Consider the following 19,957-nt stretch of genomic DNA (forward strand, 5'->3'; position numbering starts at 1 on the left):
TACATGCAAATGTGTTTCTTTACAATGAATGAACTACCCTCATTCCCTCAGCCTCACCCCATGCAGTCGGTGCTCCTGCCCTGGCCACCCCATGATGGGATCTGGGTGGTCAGACCCTGCGCCACGTCCACCCGGTACAGGGCATCCCAGACTGGACATGGAGCCCAGGGGTGGCCAACAGAGAACAGTCCCTCCCTTCACCTTTCTTCACCCTCACAACCCTTTGCCCTTTTATTTCCTTCTCAAGTGTCTTGCAGCCAGTGAATGAGTTTGAGCTGAAAGGTATGAATTCTGCTTTTCATCCAGGCCCTCTGACTGCAGTAAAGTAAGGGATGGAGAGTATAAAGATAACTTGTTCCTACAGAGTAGATAATTAGAAAGGTAACAATGTATTGTAAAAAAAGATTTCCATACCTTTCCGATGGGAAACCTACAAGATTAGGGGAATGTAAGACACTCCTCCAAAGAATCAGAAACCTTTCCCTTTGCACAAGAATGTCCTTTATAATCTCCTTTAACAACTTCTCTAGAATATCCCAGTTGTCCTCCAGAGACCAGCTCAGCCTTTCCCAACATGTAGGGAAAGCATGAGAAGGAACCACCTTGTGTTTCAGAAAGGTCACCTGCTCTTAAGGCATGCGTAGTACAGACACATGAAAAATTACTGTGTCTTCAGCTGTGTGGTCCTAAAAGGAGTTACAAAATACTTTTACAAGGGAATAAGCTGGCATGGTGTTCTGCTGAATGGTTTCAAGCAAGGACAAGCTTACCTTGCACATCCCAGATGCTATGCAAGCTAAAACTTTTCTGAAGTCAACATTTCATTTAGAAATGTCCTCCCAGCTTCACCTGAGAAATGTGTTCAAGTGCTGGCAAAGTCAGTCACTTCTGTTAAAACTTCTGAAATATTTGGTTTCTAAAAATCCAGCAAAAATATTTGTGTGTGTGTGTGTGGCTTTCTGAGATATTTTTTGTTTGTTTGATGTAAGGAAAGGGATACAACTCCGCTGTGTTCTCAGCTCTATCTCCAGCATTATGTAGGCTCCTAAATATTTTTTTTTCACCTTTATGACTCACAGCAGTATACTTAGAAGAAGCTATAGCTGACACAGAAGATACAGCTCAAAGCTTGCAATTTCCTCCCATAGCTGTATGTAATGTGTTTCTTAAACACTGGTGGTAAAAAAAAGACTTTATAAAAGGAGAAATGCTTGTAACAGAGCTGCTATTCAGCATATCTCTAGATTTTTCTGCAAGTCTTTCAAAGTGTATCTACCACAAAGGGATGCTACATCAAAAGTTCCGACAAAACGGCAATGCTGTGGTGATAAATGTATAAGTGCCACTAGATGGCAGGGTTAGTCGTTGGTATGAGGTTTGTCTCGCCCAAGAAGGGGAAAAGCTGCTAACTTATATTGCCTGAAGAATAGGATCTGGGAGCTGGAAGTTGAATTCATTTTTTTTGAATGTCTGATGAACAGTCGTGTGGTGGTTTAAAGTCGTAAGGCCAGTGGCAATACACCCAGAAATGGTGAAAATACGTATTTTGTTTGAATATGTCTGCTATTGTAATTAACACCATCTCGCATCCTCCAAAAACCTCAGTCCATCTTATTCTTTGAAGATTGTGGAGCATTTTGGTTTAGAACAGGGCAATGACTAATCTCTGAGAGCTTGTGGAAGTTGAATGACAAATTTTGCATGTCTGGCTGCTGCATTATGAACCTGTTATTTTTTTCTGATCCAAAGGTATTATGTTTGGTGATTCCTTACAGTATTTTTGCAAGGTCAAGTGAGTGTTTTCAAAGCAGCTACTATACATCCAACTGCTTCAATTAGTCTTTTTCCTATCAGCCTTGGCTTTTATAAGTAAGACTTTATTAAGAAAAAGGCTGAAGTCTGAAACAGGATTTCAGACACACTCTTAACAAGTGTTTTGTTTCATTTTTTCCTGCTTCCTAATTTATATTTCTAGACGTATCAACAAGAGAAGTGTTTATGGAGTTGTTGTGAAGGCATTTCATAGACTTAGGAGTCATCCAGTCAGGAAAAGAAGTAACATTGGGTGCCCCGTGATGACTCAAGCATGTGGTTTTAAAAGTGAAAAAGCAGCTACAGTACACCAAGAAATCAGCTGGTGAAAATATGTTGGCAGGAGCAATTTTGTTTGAACAGTGAATAATGAATATGTATGTAAAGATCAATGTTGCTGTATAATTTCCAAATCTTCTAATAATTCGCATTATGCCTTGAAAGTAATTTATCCAATGATGCATAAATGGGTCAGTCTGCTCAGGTCCAAGACTTAAGGGTTTGGGCAGGGGTTAAATTGCAATTTTCCATTGGAACTACTGAACTAAGTTAACTTTCTAGGAAAGGGCATCTAGACATCAGGACCTAAAATGTTCAGATATGGCTCAAACCAATGGCATGCCACTACCAAAGCAAGATACTTTTTGGCATAGAATTGCTGTCCCTGCATCATAACACCCCAACAGATCGAATAAGTCTTTTTGTGGGGTTTCTTTTCCTTAAGCAATCAAAAAAGTACATTGCAATGAATGTAACTGAAAATACGACAGTGATCTTTATGATAGTACTCAGTTAAGAACTGGTCTAAGAAGTTACCTGCTATACTACCCCCGACAAACCCGCTCCCCACCAGCACACAGGAGAAAAACACTTCTTTCCCTGACAGGTATCACTGGAAGTAACAAATGTAGGTAAGGAAATGTATGCAAAGTTTTAATTCACAAAATGCTCTTTTGTGGGGGAAGACAGTTTTCACTCCTTTAACAACCTGTATGTGAGAGAACATCGCTTGGCTGTGTTAGTTATTGCAGAAAATTCCTTACCTTTTGGAATTTTTAGGGTTTTTAATCATTTGTTCATAGCAAATGGAAATTCTGCATCTCCATGTTTCCAACTTGCTCCCAAGAGAAACACACTTATACAAAATGACTTATTCAAAATTGTTCCATCATAAATAACAGAATAATCATAAATAATTTTGAACTGCAGTATTTTATCAAAGAATTGTTTGCAATTACTACATATTTGACTTTAGGTGAATTTTATTTCAGTGGCTTATAAAAATATCATTAAATAAGTGCTTTAGTTTGTACCTATTATGTATTTCACACGTACAGTATTAAAACTCCTTTCAAAATCTGTACTGTCATCCCAGCCAACAAAATGTCCTTCAACAGTGCTCCCAAATGTTAGTAAAATTAAAACTCTGGTCCCTCAAGACATCAAAAATGTTCTTATGTTGTCCTTGAAAATATATTTCCTGAAATTCCAGCATGAGGAGGTCTCTGCATGAAATCCCAATTAATAAATGGGATGGTATGTTTTACACCAACTTGAAGTTATTGATTAGTTTCCAGCCCCAGGTAGACTGTGGCAGACATAAAAAGCTACATCTATGTCGGAGGGAAGTGGTTTAGCCTTCTCAGCTGGGGAAAAAAGCTGGCCGATGCTTTTTCAGCACCAGCCTGAGGTCTTCAACATGAAAATTAACTTATGGGGGCTTGGCATTTTCTTATGTCCTGTAAACCCTTGCTGATTCTCAAAACTTTTTATTTCCTGCACCACATTAGCTCTTTTTTTTTTTCTTTTTTTTTTAATCCGGCACCATATGGGCAGACTCCTGCACCTCCAAGCAGCTTGGTGGGGGTCTGCCAGCTCACTGGCAGGGGTCTTGGCAGAATCAGGAATGATGGTGCAGGTAGAAAGCTTTCTTCAGTACTTGTCTCCACTGTAGGCACAGAGTTGCTGTTCAGTTGCCTTTGAAGTTAGAGAGCAAAGACACACAGAAGTCTGGTATACTGAGAGTGCTGATGATGCTACATATTGGGGTGTGGTGGTGGCAGTAGTTTATTTTGTTGGTGGGTTTTTTTGTTGTTTTTTGTTTGTTTGCTTGCTTTTTTAATTGACAAACCAGTAATCTCATCTTGTGATCCCAGAATTAGGTCTCTGAGGCTATAACACGTGTGATCATTCATGAGAATAGAAATGATAACTTAAAATGTACTAGTTATTCAACAAACCTGCTATCTATAGAAGCAAAGATTTTACAATATACACCTACTTGACTTGCATCTCAGTGTAAAGTCAATATAGCAACATCTGTCACTGATCCATAAATCCTGTGTATCAGTTGTTTTCCATATGCCTCCTTGCTGCCTCACTTCTTGACTTGTTCACTTGGGTTTGTGCCATTATTAGCTTTGTCTGTTGGGCTGAAATAATGGAATGGGAGGCACTGGGGAGGTGTTATACCAAATGCAGTGCTCTGGCTAGCATTGTCCTGCCAGCTCTCGGTGACAGCAAGGAGCAAGGCCAGCTGGCATTGTGCAGGGGAGGCTCTTGGGCTCTCCTGCTCCATGCAGGGCCAGGCCTGGAGCCAGGAGAAGAACACTCATACAGCCATGACTGAGATTATTATTTGACAAATAAGGCAGGTTTTAATTTCTTTGGGACCTTCTCCTCTATGCTTGTGCAGAGTATTAATTCCTGATAGGAATTTACAGGAGCTGCCGTGATACAAATAAATAACAATATCTGATTCTTCTGGCCTTCTCCCCCTCCCTTTTTCTTCCCTTGTCCTGTGCCTTTGCACAGTGAAGACCTTCATACCTGCTAACCTGAAAGTTTTTTGGGGTTAACATTTTAATTAAATCAGAAACAAATCATGGTCTTCAAGATATTTTCATTTCTTACTACTTATCCATGCAGCTCTTCCATATGTGTTTTGACGCAAGGCCCAGAAGCCACCTGCTATTTTCCTTTCAGCCTGTTGAGTAGTTTCCTCTAGATATACCATGCTGTTTCCATGAGACGACCTCAATCAAAACAGAAGCCATGCTGAAGTTATGGAAAGAGACAGTACTTTCACATGACTTTCAAAGCTGCATCTTCAACGTGCCGTTTATTTTTTCTCTTCTCCTGTTTTCCTTCAGAAAAACCATCCACAATGCTGTTCCCTGCTTGAGGTTCCTAATACGAATATCGAAGAATGACCTCCTGAGAGGCTCCATAAATGAGTCATCATTCAGGACCTCTCTCTCCAGCCATCAGTCTCTTGCTGGCAGGACCAAGAGCACTTGTGTTTCGTCAGTTTCCACTGGAGAAGCTGTAAGTCTTTTCTTGTTTCTGTGAAGGAAAGGGAGTATAACGTTTCTCAAACTCCCAAAATAACCAGCTCTATAAATACATATTCAGAATTAGAGAATGGAAAACGGTGGGGGGTAACTACATTTTCGGGGTCATGTGAGGTCATTTCTGCAGCTTTTTGGGAAGTTTGTGCATGATTTCTCATCTCAAAAATTATCCAGGCCAGCATATCTGCATGGTTCAGATGCTTACTGGGACTATGGCTGTTCAGGTTGTCTAATATGAATAAAAAAGAGCTATTGTCAGGCGTTCCCTATGTCACCAACCACTTCCCATAATCCAGTATCTGAGTGGTCTATCCAAAAGCTTTCTTATTATTTTAAAGGAAGTCTATTTTCTGGAGGATAGGAAACTTTGATTTCCATCCCCTCCCCCCCTTCCAACGCCCCCCCCCCCCCCCCCCCCCCCCGGATTTTAATCATGAGGAGTTGGAAGAGTCCTGCACCTGGAGCAAGGTGGGGTGTTTTGTAAGCAGCACACCCCAAGTCTCAGTAAGGCTGGTGACCAAGGGACTTAGAAATAAAAGGATCCTTTGAGATTCTTCACAGCCATTCTCAGCCCGACCCTGCCTGCCTCTCTGCGTCACAGGAGGCTGGCCTTGTGTGCAGACAGAGGTGCTGGGAAGGGGGCTCCTGGGGAGGACTGGCAGCTGTGGGCCTGGGCTGCCCCGCATTCAGCTCAGCCGTAAGAAACCTCCCTGAACAATGGCTGCCATCGGTAACCTTTCACGAGGCTCTAAATCACTGTGAGGGCTGAGCAGCAGACCCTGGGCTGTCCCCACGAGGCAGGTGGCAGTGGGCGGGCAAGGCCGGAGCTGGGCTGTCCTGTGTGGTCACCTGCAGGCTGGCCCTTCCCGGGTGGCTTGGGAAGGCTGGAAGTCCTTCATTTGGGAACGGACTTAGGACCACCAGGAAAACCAGCACGAACAGTGCACCGCTCTCGAACAAGTTAATTTTGCACTGCATTTTCTGCTGGAGCATGGAAGTCGCTCCTTTCAGGCAGCAGCACCAGGGAGATTTCTGAATTCTTTTGTGGCTGACAGACAGTAAAGCAAACACACCTGAACGAAAAATGTACTGTACTCCGGGAAACCAGGTGTCCTAGACGCTGCCAGCGCTGTGCCCAGGGTGCTGGCAAGAAATTCAGGCCTTTGGGCTGTGAAATCAAAAAATAAAACAGAAAACCCACTTTAAGTGCCTGAACCCTAATGAAGCAAACTCTATCCCATTACAAAAGACAGTTTCCTTTGCGGTCCGTGCTGCTGCGTCTCTCGCACATGAACCATACGGCTGCATCAGGCAGAGTTACGATTAAAATGACTAATTGCACTTTACTGGGTAGCCTCAGCCATACGGCTGGTGACGTAGTGAGCTGTTGGGAGACAAGGATCCTCTTCCACTTTATCATTGTATATTATGTATCACAGCAGCATTCCTGGCCATCACTGAACAGCCTACAGGTTACTGTATTAAAGATGGGTAATAATGATGATACTTAAGTATCATGAAATCTCTTAAATGGGGCGTGTTTTCTCATTCAAAATTAGAAGGTCTTGAAATACCATGCAATGGACAAGCTGCTTCTCAGGAGAGGCCTTGTCCAGAATTGACAAGCTTTTTCAATAATGTTTCATAAAATATATCTGCCATAAAATTTATTTTAAATTAAACCAGTACATAGAAGAGTGAAAGGCCTCTCTTAGTCTGGGCAAAGCCTTTTTTAGCATTCTGTTGTTCAGGTTTGAGCCCAAGGGAGTTTTGAAGTGTGTGATGGGACTCTTGTGGAGTGTGATTGACTACTGTACCACACCTCACAGCACAAGAATCCCCAAATTTGCTCGCCTTGGTTCTCATAGTCTTCAGGGCATGGGGAGCACTTTCACGTTTATCTGGTTGTTGCTATAACAGGGCAAAAGACCTTAATGAGACAGAAAAAAAAGTGACTCACTTTGTATAGGCTATGAAATTTAGCGTTTGTCTTGGCTCTTGAAAACATAAACAAATGCATAATATTTCTGTGGCAACGTAAATAAGAATGAGATAATCTATCCTACTGATTTAATTCCATTCACAGACCACTGACGACACAATGATGCATGAAAGTATCAACTGTGATGATTTCATAAACCACAAATTACCCAGATTATCCTTGCAATACGAGGTTAGTATATGCAACATGCAAATATTCTATCATTAAAAAAAAAAAAAGAGTATATTTATATTTTGTTTGGGATTGTTTAACAGCTTGAGCAAAGAGAGCACCCACACACATCTGTATCCCCCTTGAGATCATGGGGACTACTTGGCTGCTTACACTTGTGCTTCATTCTCTCATTGTAGATAGCATGTGTAGCGATGTGGAAATGTGTTGACATAGTTTAAAACATGGAGGATCTTCATTTACTTATTTCCAACCTGTTTTGCCCCTTTTACCTTTTAATTTTCCTTGGATTGAAGTTTATTCCTAAATTTTCTCCCCATTAATCCTTTGTCTGATGCCAAATGAGGTAATTTCAGTTGGATCACCCATCCCGATTCAAGAAGCTTTCAGTTCTTCACTGTTGGTCACTACTTGGTTTTAGTTCATTGGGGTTAGAAGGTTATTGTGCACATTTGGTTGGGGTTGCTGTTTAAAGAGATGGGATAACGTGGGTAAGAGGCTTCAGCCTTTGGCACAACTTTGGCTTAGGAGTCTCAACTAAAACACCTGCTGTTAGCGATGCACAGCACTGCATTGTGCTGAGATGATGCAGCCAAAGGTAATTTTCCTTGGAGCAACTGACAGCTCAGTGCAGCTGTAGAGATTTTAGCTACAACAGCAGCTGCTGAAATAAAAGCTAAGCTCAATGGCCTTTGCATGACAGCAAGACTGAGTGCAATTTTGGAATGCTCCAATAAAGTATTGATGGGCAGGAATGACACCAGCACCATTGTAAAAGACACAGCTGTTGCCACGAACACTTTCCTCTGTGTGTTGTGCACATGTTAGTGTAGGGAGCCAACATGTTCATGAGTCATATAAAGTTGTATTTACAGTTTGATTCTACAAGGGAGAAGGAATAAACGGGCAGCAATACATAGATGTATGAGCAAGGTGATGCAGTGGAATTGTGCACTAGCCTCCCACTTGTGTGGAGCCCTATCTATTTATCCATTCATCCAGATCTAAAAGCTGGTATGGAAAACAGTGGAATGATCTCATCTTTGATATTCAACCAAAAAGTCACCACAAAGTTAGGGATGATGAATGGCCCCTGCCTAAGCTTGTAAGTGGAATGGCATGGTTGCAATGTCACAATGGTGCTCCATTACTGGCATGCTCCTAGAAAATCAGTGCAGAGGTCAGCCGTTGCCTCCCATTTCCTAATGGCAATTCAGAGAAGAAGCAAGTTCATGGGGCTTGAGAAGCCCTGGGTGTTCTGGGAATCCAGCCGGGATGTATATAAATGTGGGTTTGGACCTGTCCATGTCCATGGTGTTGTACCAGCTGATGGTCACACGGAATGCCATAACCCATATTAAACAGATTGATTGTACTCATTCCTATCTTTAGGCTTCAGGTGCTATGCAGCTATAAGCCTAGCACAAGCAAGGAGATAAAAACGCTGAAAAAATCCTAGTGAAAAGAGATTAAATAATTTTTCATTATTTCAAAATATTTTATTTTTGTTCAGAAAAACAGTCCAGGTTAAGCAACAAGCTTAAAAATCAAACGTCTCCCCAGGAGAGTTTTGAGTGTGAGCCCTGTGTAAGAACAGCTTTAGTTTTCTGTAATTGTGCATGGTTTCTGCCAGAATTTGTGAATTTTTAGAACTGGAGAAAGTATGTAACTGTCTGAAATCCTTCATCATTTGTGATTAGACCTGGAGCGATGTAGAGCTTGACCCGGTAGAGCCAGCTCATAAGAAACTGCAGCCTCACCGAAGTCATTCTTTCTCAACAAGTCTGAGACAGGAGAAGAAAGTCCTGCTCCCAAAGACCTGGAGCTGTGATGCAGCAAGTGCAGAAAAGGTAAGTAAAAAAAGTCTCTGCTGAGGACTCTCCATTTTACTGTTAATCTTGCTACAGTACATCATCTCTGGAATAATAGCTCAGCCTTTATACCTTTATACAGATGTTTCATCTGTAGGCTTCATTTATACGGATTCCAGTGGCCTTTTCATCTTTGCTGTTATTACTTTCTTTGTGACTAATAAGAATGCCAATAATGTCTTATTAACTTTTTTTCACTGATATGTTGCCTGGTTTTATTGGAAAGCCAGCATCAGCTCATAGCTCTAAAGCTTCATTAAAACCTTTAGTAGCATCAAATGTAAGCTAACGTCTTTGCCTCTTTGTTTGTTTATCTACCCCAGCTCTGGTTCCTCCCATCCTGACACTTGTGCCCACATTGTGGCAGCATCCTTTTATTACAAAGTCAGGGCTGCAAACCAGAGTTTGACATAATAGAAACCACCCTTTTTCTTCTTTTCAGTGTACATTACAATGTTTTACTTTTGTTGAGGGGGAAGACAAGAAAGAAACTCCCATTTCTCCCTAAGGGTGGGAGAGTCTGGCAGCTGCCACCCTTCCCTTACTGAAAGAGGAGATGGTGAGTACTTAGTGCATCTTCTGTGGATGCACCATGCTCATTGCCCAAACCACTGAGGTTTGGTGTCATGCTGTTGAGGAGCACCTCATTTCCTTGAGGAACTGCTGAGGATGGGAGCAGTAGGTCACCTGCAAGTCAGCTTCTGCCAGAACTATAACACAAGTTTCAAAATGACTATTTGTATGGCTGGCACAATGCCAAGCATATATAAGTGCTGCATTTTCAAGAAAAAACATAGACTTACAATCCCCCGATAGTGGTTAGACTGAGTAGCACCCTTTCTGATGGAGGCACCCTTTAACGGGATGACTCTAGTGTGTGTAATGAAACACCCACACCTTGGACAGCTACAGCATCTGCTTCTGTCTGTTGTGCTCCCTTCCAGCTCCAAGGCTAATTGTCTAGAGACAGCGTAGCTTTAAGCAGGAGCAGTTCCAGCCATCCGATGATCCAGTTCCTGCATGTGTCTGCCTTGTCTTCTTTCATGTGTCTCCTTAAGATCAAGTCCTGAGAAACCTTGGTCTTCTCCTGTAAGTGTTGTGAATAGTATTGATGGAAAAACAATGGCTTCAAATGTGGCAGGCAACATGGGTTCAAATCTACTGCCCTCCGTCACTAGACCAGTGTGCCCAAGGTTGTAGGCAAGTGCGAAAGACAAGAGACTGTCTCCAGGTTCTGGAGAACCACTGGCTTTTGGTCTCACAAGGAAGGAGAAGCAAAATAAGTCTGAGGTGTTCTGCATAACATTTTTTAAATTATTATTAAATAAATGTTCCTGTATTCTTGAATTTCTTGAATTTAGCAACTGTGTACCCCACAAGAAGGCTCAGACACTATACTTCGTCCTTGAAAGACATCTGTTGGATTAATTCAATAAACAGTCTTTAAACATAGTACCTTTGTGCTGAGGCTTTCAGTGGTGGTCACTTAGATGTGCGGAGTTTATTTACATTGAACTCTCAAAGCCTTGTTTGCTTTTCTCAGTATTTTCGGTGAAGATTCCTGTGTGGTGTGAAGATCCATTGTGTGTTAGCTAAATGCAATGCATTGATATTCATGCTATCAGAATAAATATTTGTTTGTCAAGCTCAGTTAGAGATTTTCATTATGATGCCACCCACTTATCCTTAAAAAAAACCCCAACCAACCCTAAAGAAACCCCGCTGCATTTTTATATATTTATTTTAGAATTTTAATAGCATTACTGGGTTATTTATGACTGAATTTCTATTATGGCACTTCCAAAAATGGTCAAGTATGGAAATCCAGGTGTGTTTTTGGTGAAGGGTCACCTAACTTTTTGATTTAACAAAATATACATTTTTTTTAGGAAAAGAATCTTATGCTTCCTTTGTTTTCTTTAAGAAGACCATCTCAACAACATCTAAAAAACTGATGTACCTCTGAATTCTTTTAACTGACTGAGATCAAGATTCTTAATGCACCATTACAGATGGGTTGTCAAAAAAGAAAAGACATCCCTCAAGTGAAAGTAAAAAAGCCAATTGGTGTCCCAGGCTTGGTGCTTTCCAGAGCATAAAAAACCACATGGGACTCTTTTCTGTGCTGCCACAAAGGTATGATCCAGCCCCATGATTTATTGCAGTTAATTAGGATGGTAACAGATTTGATGTAGACTGACACCTAGAAACCTGGCATGGCAGGGAAGAGGCCTTTTTGGAAGCATTAAAATGCAGGCATGTATCATGAGGATAAGATAGGTTTGGATACTTGATTTCAAAGGACAGTTGCCAAGTGTGCTCTGTGCATCCAGGTTTTGTGTCAAGGGAATTACCCAGCATGACAACTATTAAAAATACTTGGAAGTGGTGTCCTTCCCACTAAGCCGTATCCAAAAGAAACCCATCCTTCTGCAGCAGTGAAAACAGCACTTGAAGAAGGGAGGAGTGGTTTTGAGTTTTTTCATTCTGTTGCTATATTTGATTTGGAAAAACAGACTTTTCTTCTTTGTCAGATTGATTTAAATGACTTTTTTCAGTACATTGTGCTTGCCTGCACTTGGGTAGGTACGGCAGCTGGAGACACCATTATCGATGGGGACTGGTGAGTGATTCCTGCTTATGGAGCAGAATTACACAATGCTTCAGAGTATATCAGTATCTAGTTTTAAACCCAGATTGACAGAAACGTGGGGAGTGGAGGCAAGGAGAGACTAAAAATTCTGACTTTTTAACATAAAAAATGAAAATTTTTGTGAAAACCAAAAGCATTTGGGTTTTTGTCTGTAAAATCAGGCTACACCTATGCTATGCAATAACATTCTCTCAATCTACTTGCTAAGACTGAGATGATGATCCCTAAATCTTAAAAAATAAAAAACAAAAACCAAAAACCCCACCATCTGCCTTCCCTTTTTGATTTAAGGAACCGTTTAGTCAGTATAAAGGTAGTATCACAGGCCATGGACTAGGTGGAGACAAAGGGGACCAAGATTACAGCCTCTGCTGAGCTGTAATCATGCTAGAAACTGATCTAACTTTTTTAAAGAAGTTTCAGCACCAAACCCCTATAAATCCATGAGAATTAAATGCCTGAACACTTCAAGGAGACTGAAGTTGAAGTAAGGAAGCTTATGACTAGAACAGGAATATCTGCAATAGAGAAAAAAACTTTACAAAACTTGGGGTCAGTACTCGGACCGCTGCTGTGTAAGATTTTTGTCAGTGACATGGGCACTGGGATTGAGTGCCCCCTCAGCAAATGTGTTGACAACACCACAAGCTGTGTGGTGTGGTTGACACGCTGGAGGGAAGGGATGCCATCCAGAGGGACCTTGACAGGCTTGAGAGGTGGGCCCATGCGATCCTCATGAAGTTCAACAAGGCCAAGTGCAAGGTCTTGCATGAGGGTTGAGCCAATCCCAAGCACAGGTACAGGCAGGGCAGTGAATAGATTGAGAGCAGCCCTGAGCAGAAAGACTTGAGGGTGTTGGTGGATGGGAAGCTCAACATGGCCTGGCAATGTGTGCCTGCAGCCCAGAAAGTATGCTGGGCTGGATCAAAAGAAGTGTGACCAGCAGGTTGAGGGAAGTGATTCTCCTTCTCTACTCCACTCTAGTGAGACCCCACCTGGTGCACTGCCTTCAGCTCTGGGGCCCCCAACATAAGAAGAATGTGGAGCTGCGAGTGAGTCCAGAGGAGTGTCACAAAGATGATCAGTGGGCTGGAGCACTTCTGTGAAGACAGGACAGGCTGAGAGAGTTGGGGTTGTTCAGTTTGCAGAAGAGAAAGCTCCAGGGAGACTTTATAGTAGCCTTCCAATACGTAAAGGTGGCCTACAAGAAAGCTGGAGAGGGACTTTTAACAAGTGCCTGTAGCAATAGGACAAGGAGTAATGGCTTTGAACTGAAAGAGGGTAGATTTAGATTAGATATTAGGAAGAAATTCTTTATTGTGAGGGTGGTGAGGTATGGGAGCAGGTTGCCCAGGGAAGTTGTGGATGATCCATCCCTGGAAGCGTTCAAGGCCAGGTTGGATGGGGCTTTGAGCAACCTGGTCCGCTGGAAGGTGTCCATGCCCATGGCAGGGGTGTTGGAATTAGATGATCTTTAACGTCCCTTCTAATCCAATCCATTCTATGATTCTATGATTATGGGAAGCTCAAGCTAGAGAGAGACTTGGTATAGCTAGTTAATATGCTTTACAACTGCATTAAGAAAAACAAATAGAACTATAACTCTGAAAGGGGCTTTATAGCAATCTAAGTAAAGCTTAGTCATACTATGAATTTTATTACCTTCATGGGAATTCACATAGTAATGAAGTAAAAACTGTGTTTTACTTTAAATGTTGATTTTTCCCCAGGAAGAAGGGACTTCTAACTTCTCGCTGTATCTGGCACAGTGATTTTATAACCTTAACAGTCATTTTTTAAAGCAAGCCAAACCTGATCACTCATGCCTACTGTTGCTAGTGTATTTAAATATTAACTGACACTTTCAAAGCTTACTTAGTTTACTCTGGATTTGCATACTATTCACGAAGAGTTATGGAAAGGTCACAGGGGAGTTGTCATCCGGGCCAATTTAGAAATTAGCGTGCTCTCAAAATAGGCAGATGGGGAATGGTTAGCAAAGCAAAATCACAGCTGCTGTTTCTCCCTTCTTTGTTGGTGGAAGTACTGTCCAATAGATGAATGCAAACCCCCCGACTGCTCCGAGGCAGTACCAGAGCCATTTGGGGACACCATGATAGAGATTGTCACAAGGATGATGAAACATTAGGCAAATAAAGATTACAGTGTACTTGGGTCTTATCTGAGATGTCTTCCATGAGAAAGAGATATGTACAATTATCCAGTACTTTGAGATGTATAAAAAATGGAGAAATGTATTTTTTTAAAACATAAAATAAATCAGGTATAGAATGGGCTTTTCTTTTCTTGTTTTGTTTGTTTGGTTTTTTTTTTCTCTTTGATCTCTGCTGATATTTGAACATGTAGTCTTTTGCTTCATTTAACATCCTGCTTTCCAAGCTGTAGATGTTAACACATCATGAATTTCCCTCGTTCTAGTCAATAATTAGTGTGTTTAGAAAATATGACTGGTAACTCAAATAGCGACTGGCGGTAATGAAGATTTTTAAATACTGGTTTCCACAGTCATATGCTGCATGACAACACTAAAGCTTATGTCTCCACTCCAGGTTTCACTCTCCTCCAGCTGTTTGGAGAAGGTGTTTGGGCAGCCAGTCCTACACAGTCCCTCTGCAACACTCATGAACAGCTGCCTAAGAACAGCTTCTCTGCCTGTCCATTTGAATAGCAGCAGTGTCAGCAGAGGAGGAGACTCAGGCACTTCACATCTGGCAACTCAAGAAAGTCAAGTTAATGGAGTCCTGGGCTCTATCATTAGCAATATAGTCCCCCGCATCATCATCATTCCTACCTCAGAGACCAACCTATTTCAAGAGGAACTGGAAGAGGAAGAGACTGAATTATTCCAGTTTCATAACAAAAAGGGAAATCTGCTGGACTTGGAAGGGCTTAGCTCATCCATGGAGTTCCTTGAAGCTGTTGAGAAATTTCTATCGTAAGTTTGTCAGAAGAAAACTTTCCGGTAATTATTTTCTTGGCATCTTCTCCACTTAATTATACCAAATAACCAAAGCCTTGTAGGTTAGATCATCAGGCTTTTTGTATGTTTATACAGTAGTCACTAGGCAGCCTTCAGATTTATCTTTGTCCAGACCAGTTCAGGCGTGGAAACAGGCTTTCAGATTGTGCTGCAGGAAATGAGCAGTGGAAGATCTGGCAGCAAGATTGAGTGGCATCGGTCAAGTTGGCCGCCTGCTTTGGTGGGGCCCTGATTTGTAACCACAGAGAGAGGTGCCAGCAGAAGGAAAAATGACTGAGCAGGAGCAGGGGCAGCTACTGAATGTTTCTGCTACCTGTGCAGCTCTCTTCTGGGTGGTGATAGGAAGCCCCACAAGACCACTGCTTCCACCAGCCCCAGCAGTAATGCAAATGGCTAGATGATGTGAACTGTTTTTTAATCAAATTATTTTCAGCATTGCTTTTGTTGTGTTTTGGTTTTTTAAATAGGCAGCTTGCTAGACATAAATAAATTGATGGTATAACTGGGAAGTGACTGCTTGCCTTTAAAATTTAGTGCTAGAAGTCTGGATTTTACTTCAGTGTTAGCATGATCACCTGAATGTCCAAAGGCAAGGTGCTATACCCTAAAACATACACTACTACTTGTAGAAGCATTTAGAGCACCTTCAGAGTTACAATCTTGACTAAATATGGGTGTATCCTAATGAGTCTGTGATTTAAAGGGTGAATGTTCACAGCTGGCTTGACAAGTCATTGATAAAAATAAAGCCTTGGCTGCTACGTATCACTTGTCTCTCCAGAGGAGATTCTTCTCTTCTCTAAAACGACCCAGCAGATGTCTTCTACAGGTCATTTACCAGAGGCCTTCAGAGCAGGTAAAACATCATATCCAGGAGACAACTCCACAGTACTGTGGTGTTTGCTACAGGATTTGTGCTCACATCGTTACCTGTGGTTACTGATTGTGTTTATTTTATCTGTGCTTCACATTATGGGTCAGGTTCACAAGACTCTCATAGCATTTTATTCCCAACTGCATTCCTCCTTTTGTTACTCATTTTCCTGTGTTCTCCACATCCTCCCTTTCAGTCTCTGACTTTAACTGTAGATAACTTAAACTATGTTGTTCTCCACATAATATCAGTATAGCTTAGTAGAAAGCAGGCATTTCTCTGGATATAATAGTGCAAATGTTTGATCCAGCGAGTCTAGTAGCTTTCAGACATCCACGAGAGGGAGAGTTTATGTTCAGAGTCTCAGTTTATTCCCTTGACTGTATCCTAGATCACACAGAGACCACTGAGAGCATTTCCAAGTTTTGTGTATGCACTGGCTGGTCTTGAAAGGTAATTTCTCTTTTCCTGTTCTTCTGATGCAAAAAAACAGATGGAAAGCATAGCAGTATTTTTTAAAACAATTTCTTTGTTAAAAAATAAGACAGCACAAATCTTGTTTGCCGCTAGCTAGACAGGAACACCACTGAAGAACAAACTGAAATCCAATGCCTCCAAACTTGCAGACCCGAGGCTTTGCAGGGTGTCAGCACAGCAGACCGTCAAGAGGTCCGAGACACTTGCTTTTGGTACAGGCTGTGCTCTTTCTAGGGAAAAAAAATCCACTGCTGGGTTACAGAGGTGATTGCTGAGACAGGCTGCCTATTGCAATGCTAGCACTCTTAATGCTGCTATTATTTGAGGTACTCTGCTGTCTAGAGACCCTCATCAGAAATGTGGCCAACATACCAACATTCCTTACCTTGTAGAGAAGAGGGGAAAAGGGTGGTGGAGCCACATCATGTGTGTAGTCGTCTGCACGCAGCCCTGGTGCACGGGGCCAGGGCAGCACCGCGCTGCAGTACCTTTGGCTGAGTTGCCGAAAGCTGTGCCCATCAGGTGCCGGGTCAGGAATCACGCCGAGGTCAGCTGCAATCAGTTCAGCACTTCCAAAGGTAATTCCTGCATTTGAGGACTGGCACAGTGAGCAGGCAGCGGGGGGCAGCTGCTGGGGACTGCGATGGGGATGTGCTCGCCTGCAGCTCCTTGGTGCCAGGTGTTCATCCTGTGTGGGGTTTTGGCCACAATGAGTAATAAAATGTTAATTAAATGCAAAGTTCATAGAAAATGAAAGAGGCTTAATCCCAGGGTAAGCATACTGTCCTGTCATCTCTGATTCTTTTCATTTTGTTGCTGAACCTGTCCTGTCTGATTTGGTGGGTTTTTTTTCCTATGTCAGCTGTGCAGTGACCAACCTTCTTGCTTGTAATATCCTCAGCTGCTGTATCTCCTTTCTTCTTGAGCCAGATGTTGCTTAGCAAGTGTTCTTATAAGGCTTATACCTGACTTTTACTGTTGTAATTACTCCAAATAACAATAAGAAAATGTATTTGCTGTTCCAAGATATAAAAACATGCCCTAGAGCAGATTTTGCACTCAAGATGTTGACAGACTTGTACTGGTGAGGCTGTAGGCAGGATATTGCCGTAGTTTCTGATGGGATGAAGAAAGTAAGACCCAAAGTAACAGCCAACAAACTCCTCTTTACCCAGACAAAGTTTTGCATTCTACTTAGTCTACAAGATGACTTTCCAGTGATCTCTTGCATATGTGCTGGTACTAAAAAAGTGTCTCAGAAAACTAGTGGGCTTGAGGTACATGCGAGGAAGTGTTTCACTTGTACACTGTTAATGTCATATACAATTAGTACCACTGCTTCTGAAGCTAATGTCAAGTTTACTGTTTACTTCAACTGATGTACGCTAGAATGCCAAATGACATAGCGGTAGAGAGATAAAACATAAAGTTGTATGAAATACCAGTTAGACTTACTACGTTCATTGTGAGATTTTTGCAGAAACATCAGTCACAGAGTAGAAGAGTCTTAAATTGACTACCACAATGCAGAAAAACTTCATAAACTTCTTTGCTGCCACATTAGAATAGAGGGCACATAAAAATGTACAATATTAACTGTTGCTTCCCATTTCACAAAGGAATGTACTGGTTCACTGAAATGGAATAAAAATTCTTAGGAGTTAAACTAAACTATCCATTGTTTGTTTTTTTTATTCAGTCATTAATTTCAGGAATGAAAAGGTTGAGTCAAAGCTTTTGAAACCTGTGCTCTGATCCAGTGAACAGTAAGGTACACATATAACTTTATTTTCAAGTCATATAGACTGCTCACATGCAACCAAGCACTTGCCTACTTGAGTGCAGAGCATCTAAAATTAGAGTCTGCCGACCTGGTAAAATCTGAAGTTGCTCAGCAACTTTTGAAATATGATGACCTCAACTTGGATGTCAGGAATCAGGCAAACAAAAGTTTTAAAAACTAACCACAGTCAATACATTTGAACTGTGACAGCAATCTTTGATCTTTTTCCTAAATCTGAATGACTGTTAACCAGAAATGGTTTCTTTCTGCTAAATCTTTGTATAACACACTTATAGGATATGCTCCTATTTTGATGAGTAACAGAAATTTCAGACCATAAATGTAAACGTTTTCTTTTATAATGGACAAAGAATTTTTTTTAATAGTTAAATCAATGGTTTGATAAAGGTTTCAAATAAGAAGAAAAAAATTACTTACTTGAATCTTAATGAATCTTGCTGCCTTGGGTTAAAGGACGGACCTAATACCACTTTTTTTCTAGAAAGCTCATTCAGTTTCCAGACATCCATCCATTTACCTCCTTTCAGGAGATACCCCTGAACAAGAAAATGTTTCCACTCTGCTGCCTGAAAAACATTTATGTTGTGATGAGCAAAACTGGAAAATACTGGGAGGCAAATACCCTTCTTTTTAATTTCCTTAAATGTCTCCACCCCTCACTTTTCTTTTTTTACATCTGCTCTTCACTGATTCCCTGTGTAGGTTATGCTTGGTATTTTTTTTGTCTGGTTCTTTCACAAATAGGTGAAATCTGTGCAAGCTAGTGGGGAACTGGAAACTTAGGTGTGTATTATGCAGTGTTTTAAGCATGGACTCCTTTCTCGCATAGAAGTAGATCAAAACTGACCACAGTGCATCGGTATCGATTCAGCAAGTGCATGTACTAGGTAACTGCAGGGTGAAGTCAGACAAGGCAGAAGGAGCTGAGATGCAACTGTCCCTCCTGGGTCATCTCAACACAAGCTGATAATTATTTCTTGCTTTGCACCTCATCCATAACCTCAGTCTACACATCAATGTTCTGCCTGCACACCTTGAATAGACAAGTATTTAAGTGGAGAGTTTGGTGCCGGGACACCTTTGCTGTGCATGTCACATTTACTTGTGTATTAACATACACTATAGCTTACTAAGAATTCGGATGTCTGTCCATATATTTTACTTCCTTTAGGATGTGTCTGGCTTGCACTCATGTCTGCACTCTGGTTGCACTTGTTGGTGCTACAGGTGGTAGCAAGACATGAAAAGCTGACTGCAAAATGTCCGTCAGGAGTAAATCCATCGTTACTAATTCTCCTGTGTGCCAGTATGGGATTATATCTGTGTGCCAGCAATCCTAGTGCCAATACTTCGTGGTAAATTTTTCTGAGAGAAAATTTTTGTAGGGCATAGAGTCTTGTACAATACATTGACATATACATTTTTATTCTGAAACATTTTTACTCTTTATTTGTGGTTATGTATCTGTAGGCATTTTTACTTAAAAAGGCAGATGTGTTCTTCACCTTAAAGCAAAGCTTCAGAAGACCCTTGTCATCTTCAGGACCTTGTGCTGGACTGAATGAGCCAGACACAGAGGCAATAACATGTGAGGAGATGGACTGCTGCCATTACCAGCAGTGCATGTTCCCTTAGGGTGATGCACTCCAGCCCTTTCCATCCATGCTGAGGGGCTGGTCTGATCCCTATGGAACAGTAAGACACATGTGCTAGTGGGTGCACATGAAAATGGTATTTTCCAGAAATTTATAGGGAACTAAGAGTGGATAGATTTTCATAGGGACAGCAGAAGATGCCTCCCTAGAGTTTCTCCTTGGCAAATTTCAGGTTCCTTTCCACTGTAAGCAGGTGGTAAAGCTCTTCAAAGGAACAGATGGATGTATTTAACGTTAACAACTAATTTTCCACGGGTGTGCTCTTGGAAACAAATGATCCCTAT

General features: G+C 41.5%; 1 protein-coding gene across 12 annotated transcripts in view; it reads left to right on the forward strand.

The window, feature by feature from the left end:
* The window catches only part of LOC119144307 (melanopsin-like), a 46,732-nt gene extending 28,847 nt beyond the window's left edge, over window positions 1–17,885 (forward strand). For 7 of the 12 annotated variants that reach the window (XM_037379526.1, XM_037379517.1, XM_037379488.1 and 4 more), the window contains 4 exons: window positions 4,965–5,139; window positions 7,252–7,338; window positions 9,039–9,188; window positions 14,433–17,885. In XM_037379526.1, the coding sequence (XP_037235423.1) occupies window positions 4,965–5,139; window positions 7,252–7,338; window positions 9,039–9,188; window positions 14,433–14,822 (802 nt within the window). In that variant the 3' untranslated portion in view covers window positions 14,823–17,885. The other 5 variants (XR_005103061.1, XR_005103063.1, XR_005103058.1 and 2 more) reach the window with 5 other exon arrangements.
* Window positions 17,886–19,957: the final 2,072 nt, after the last annotated feature.

Source organism: Falco rusticolus, chromosome 1 (genome assembly GCF_015220075.1).
Source record: "Falco rusticolus isolate bFalRus1 chromosome 1, bFalRus1.pri, whole genome shotgun sequence".
In the NCBI taxonomy this organism is placed as follows: domain Eukaryota; kingdom Metazoa; phylum Chordata; class Aves; order Falconiformes; family Falconidae; genus Falco; species Falco rusticolus.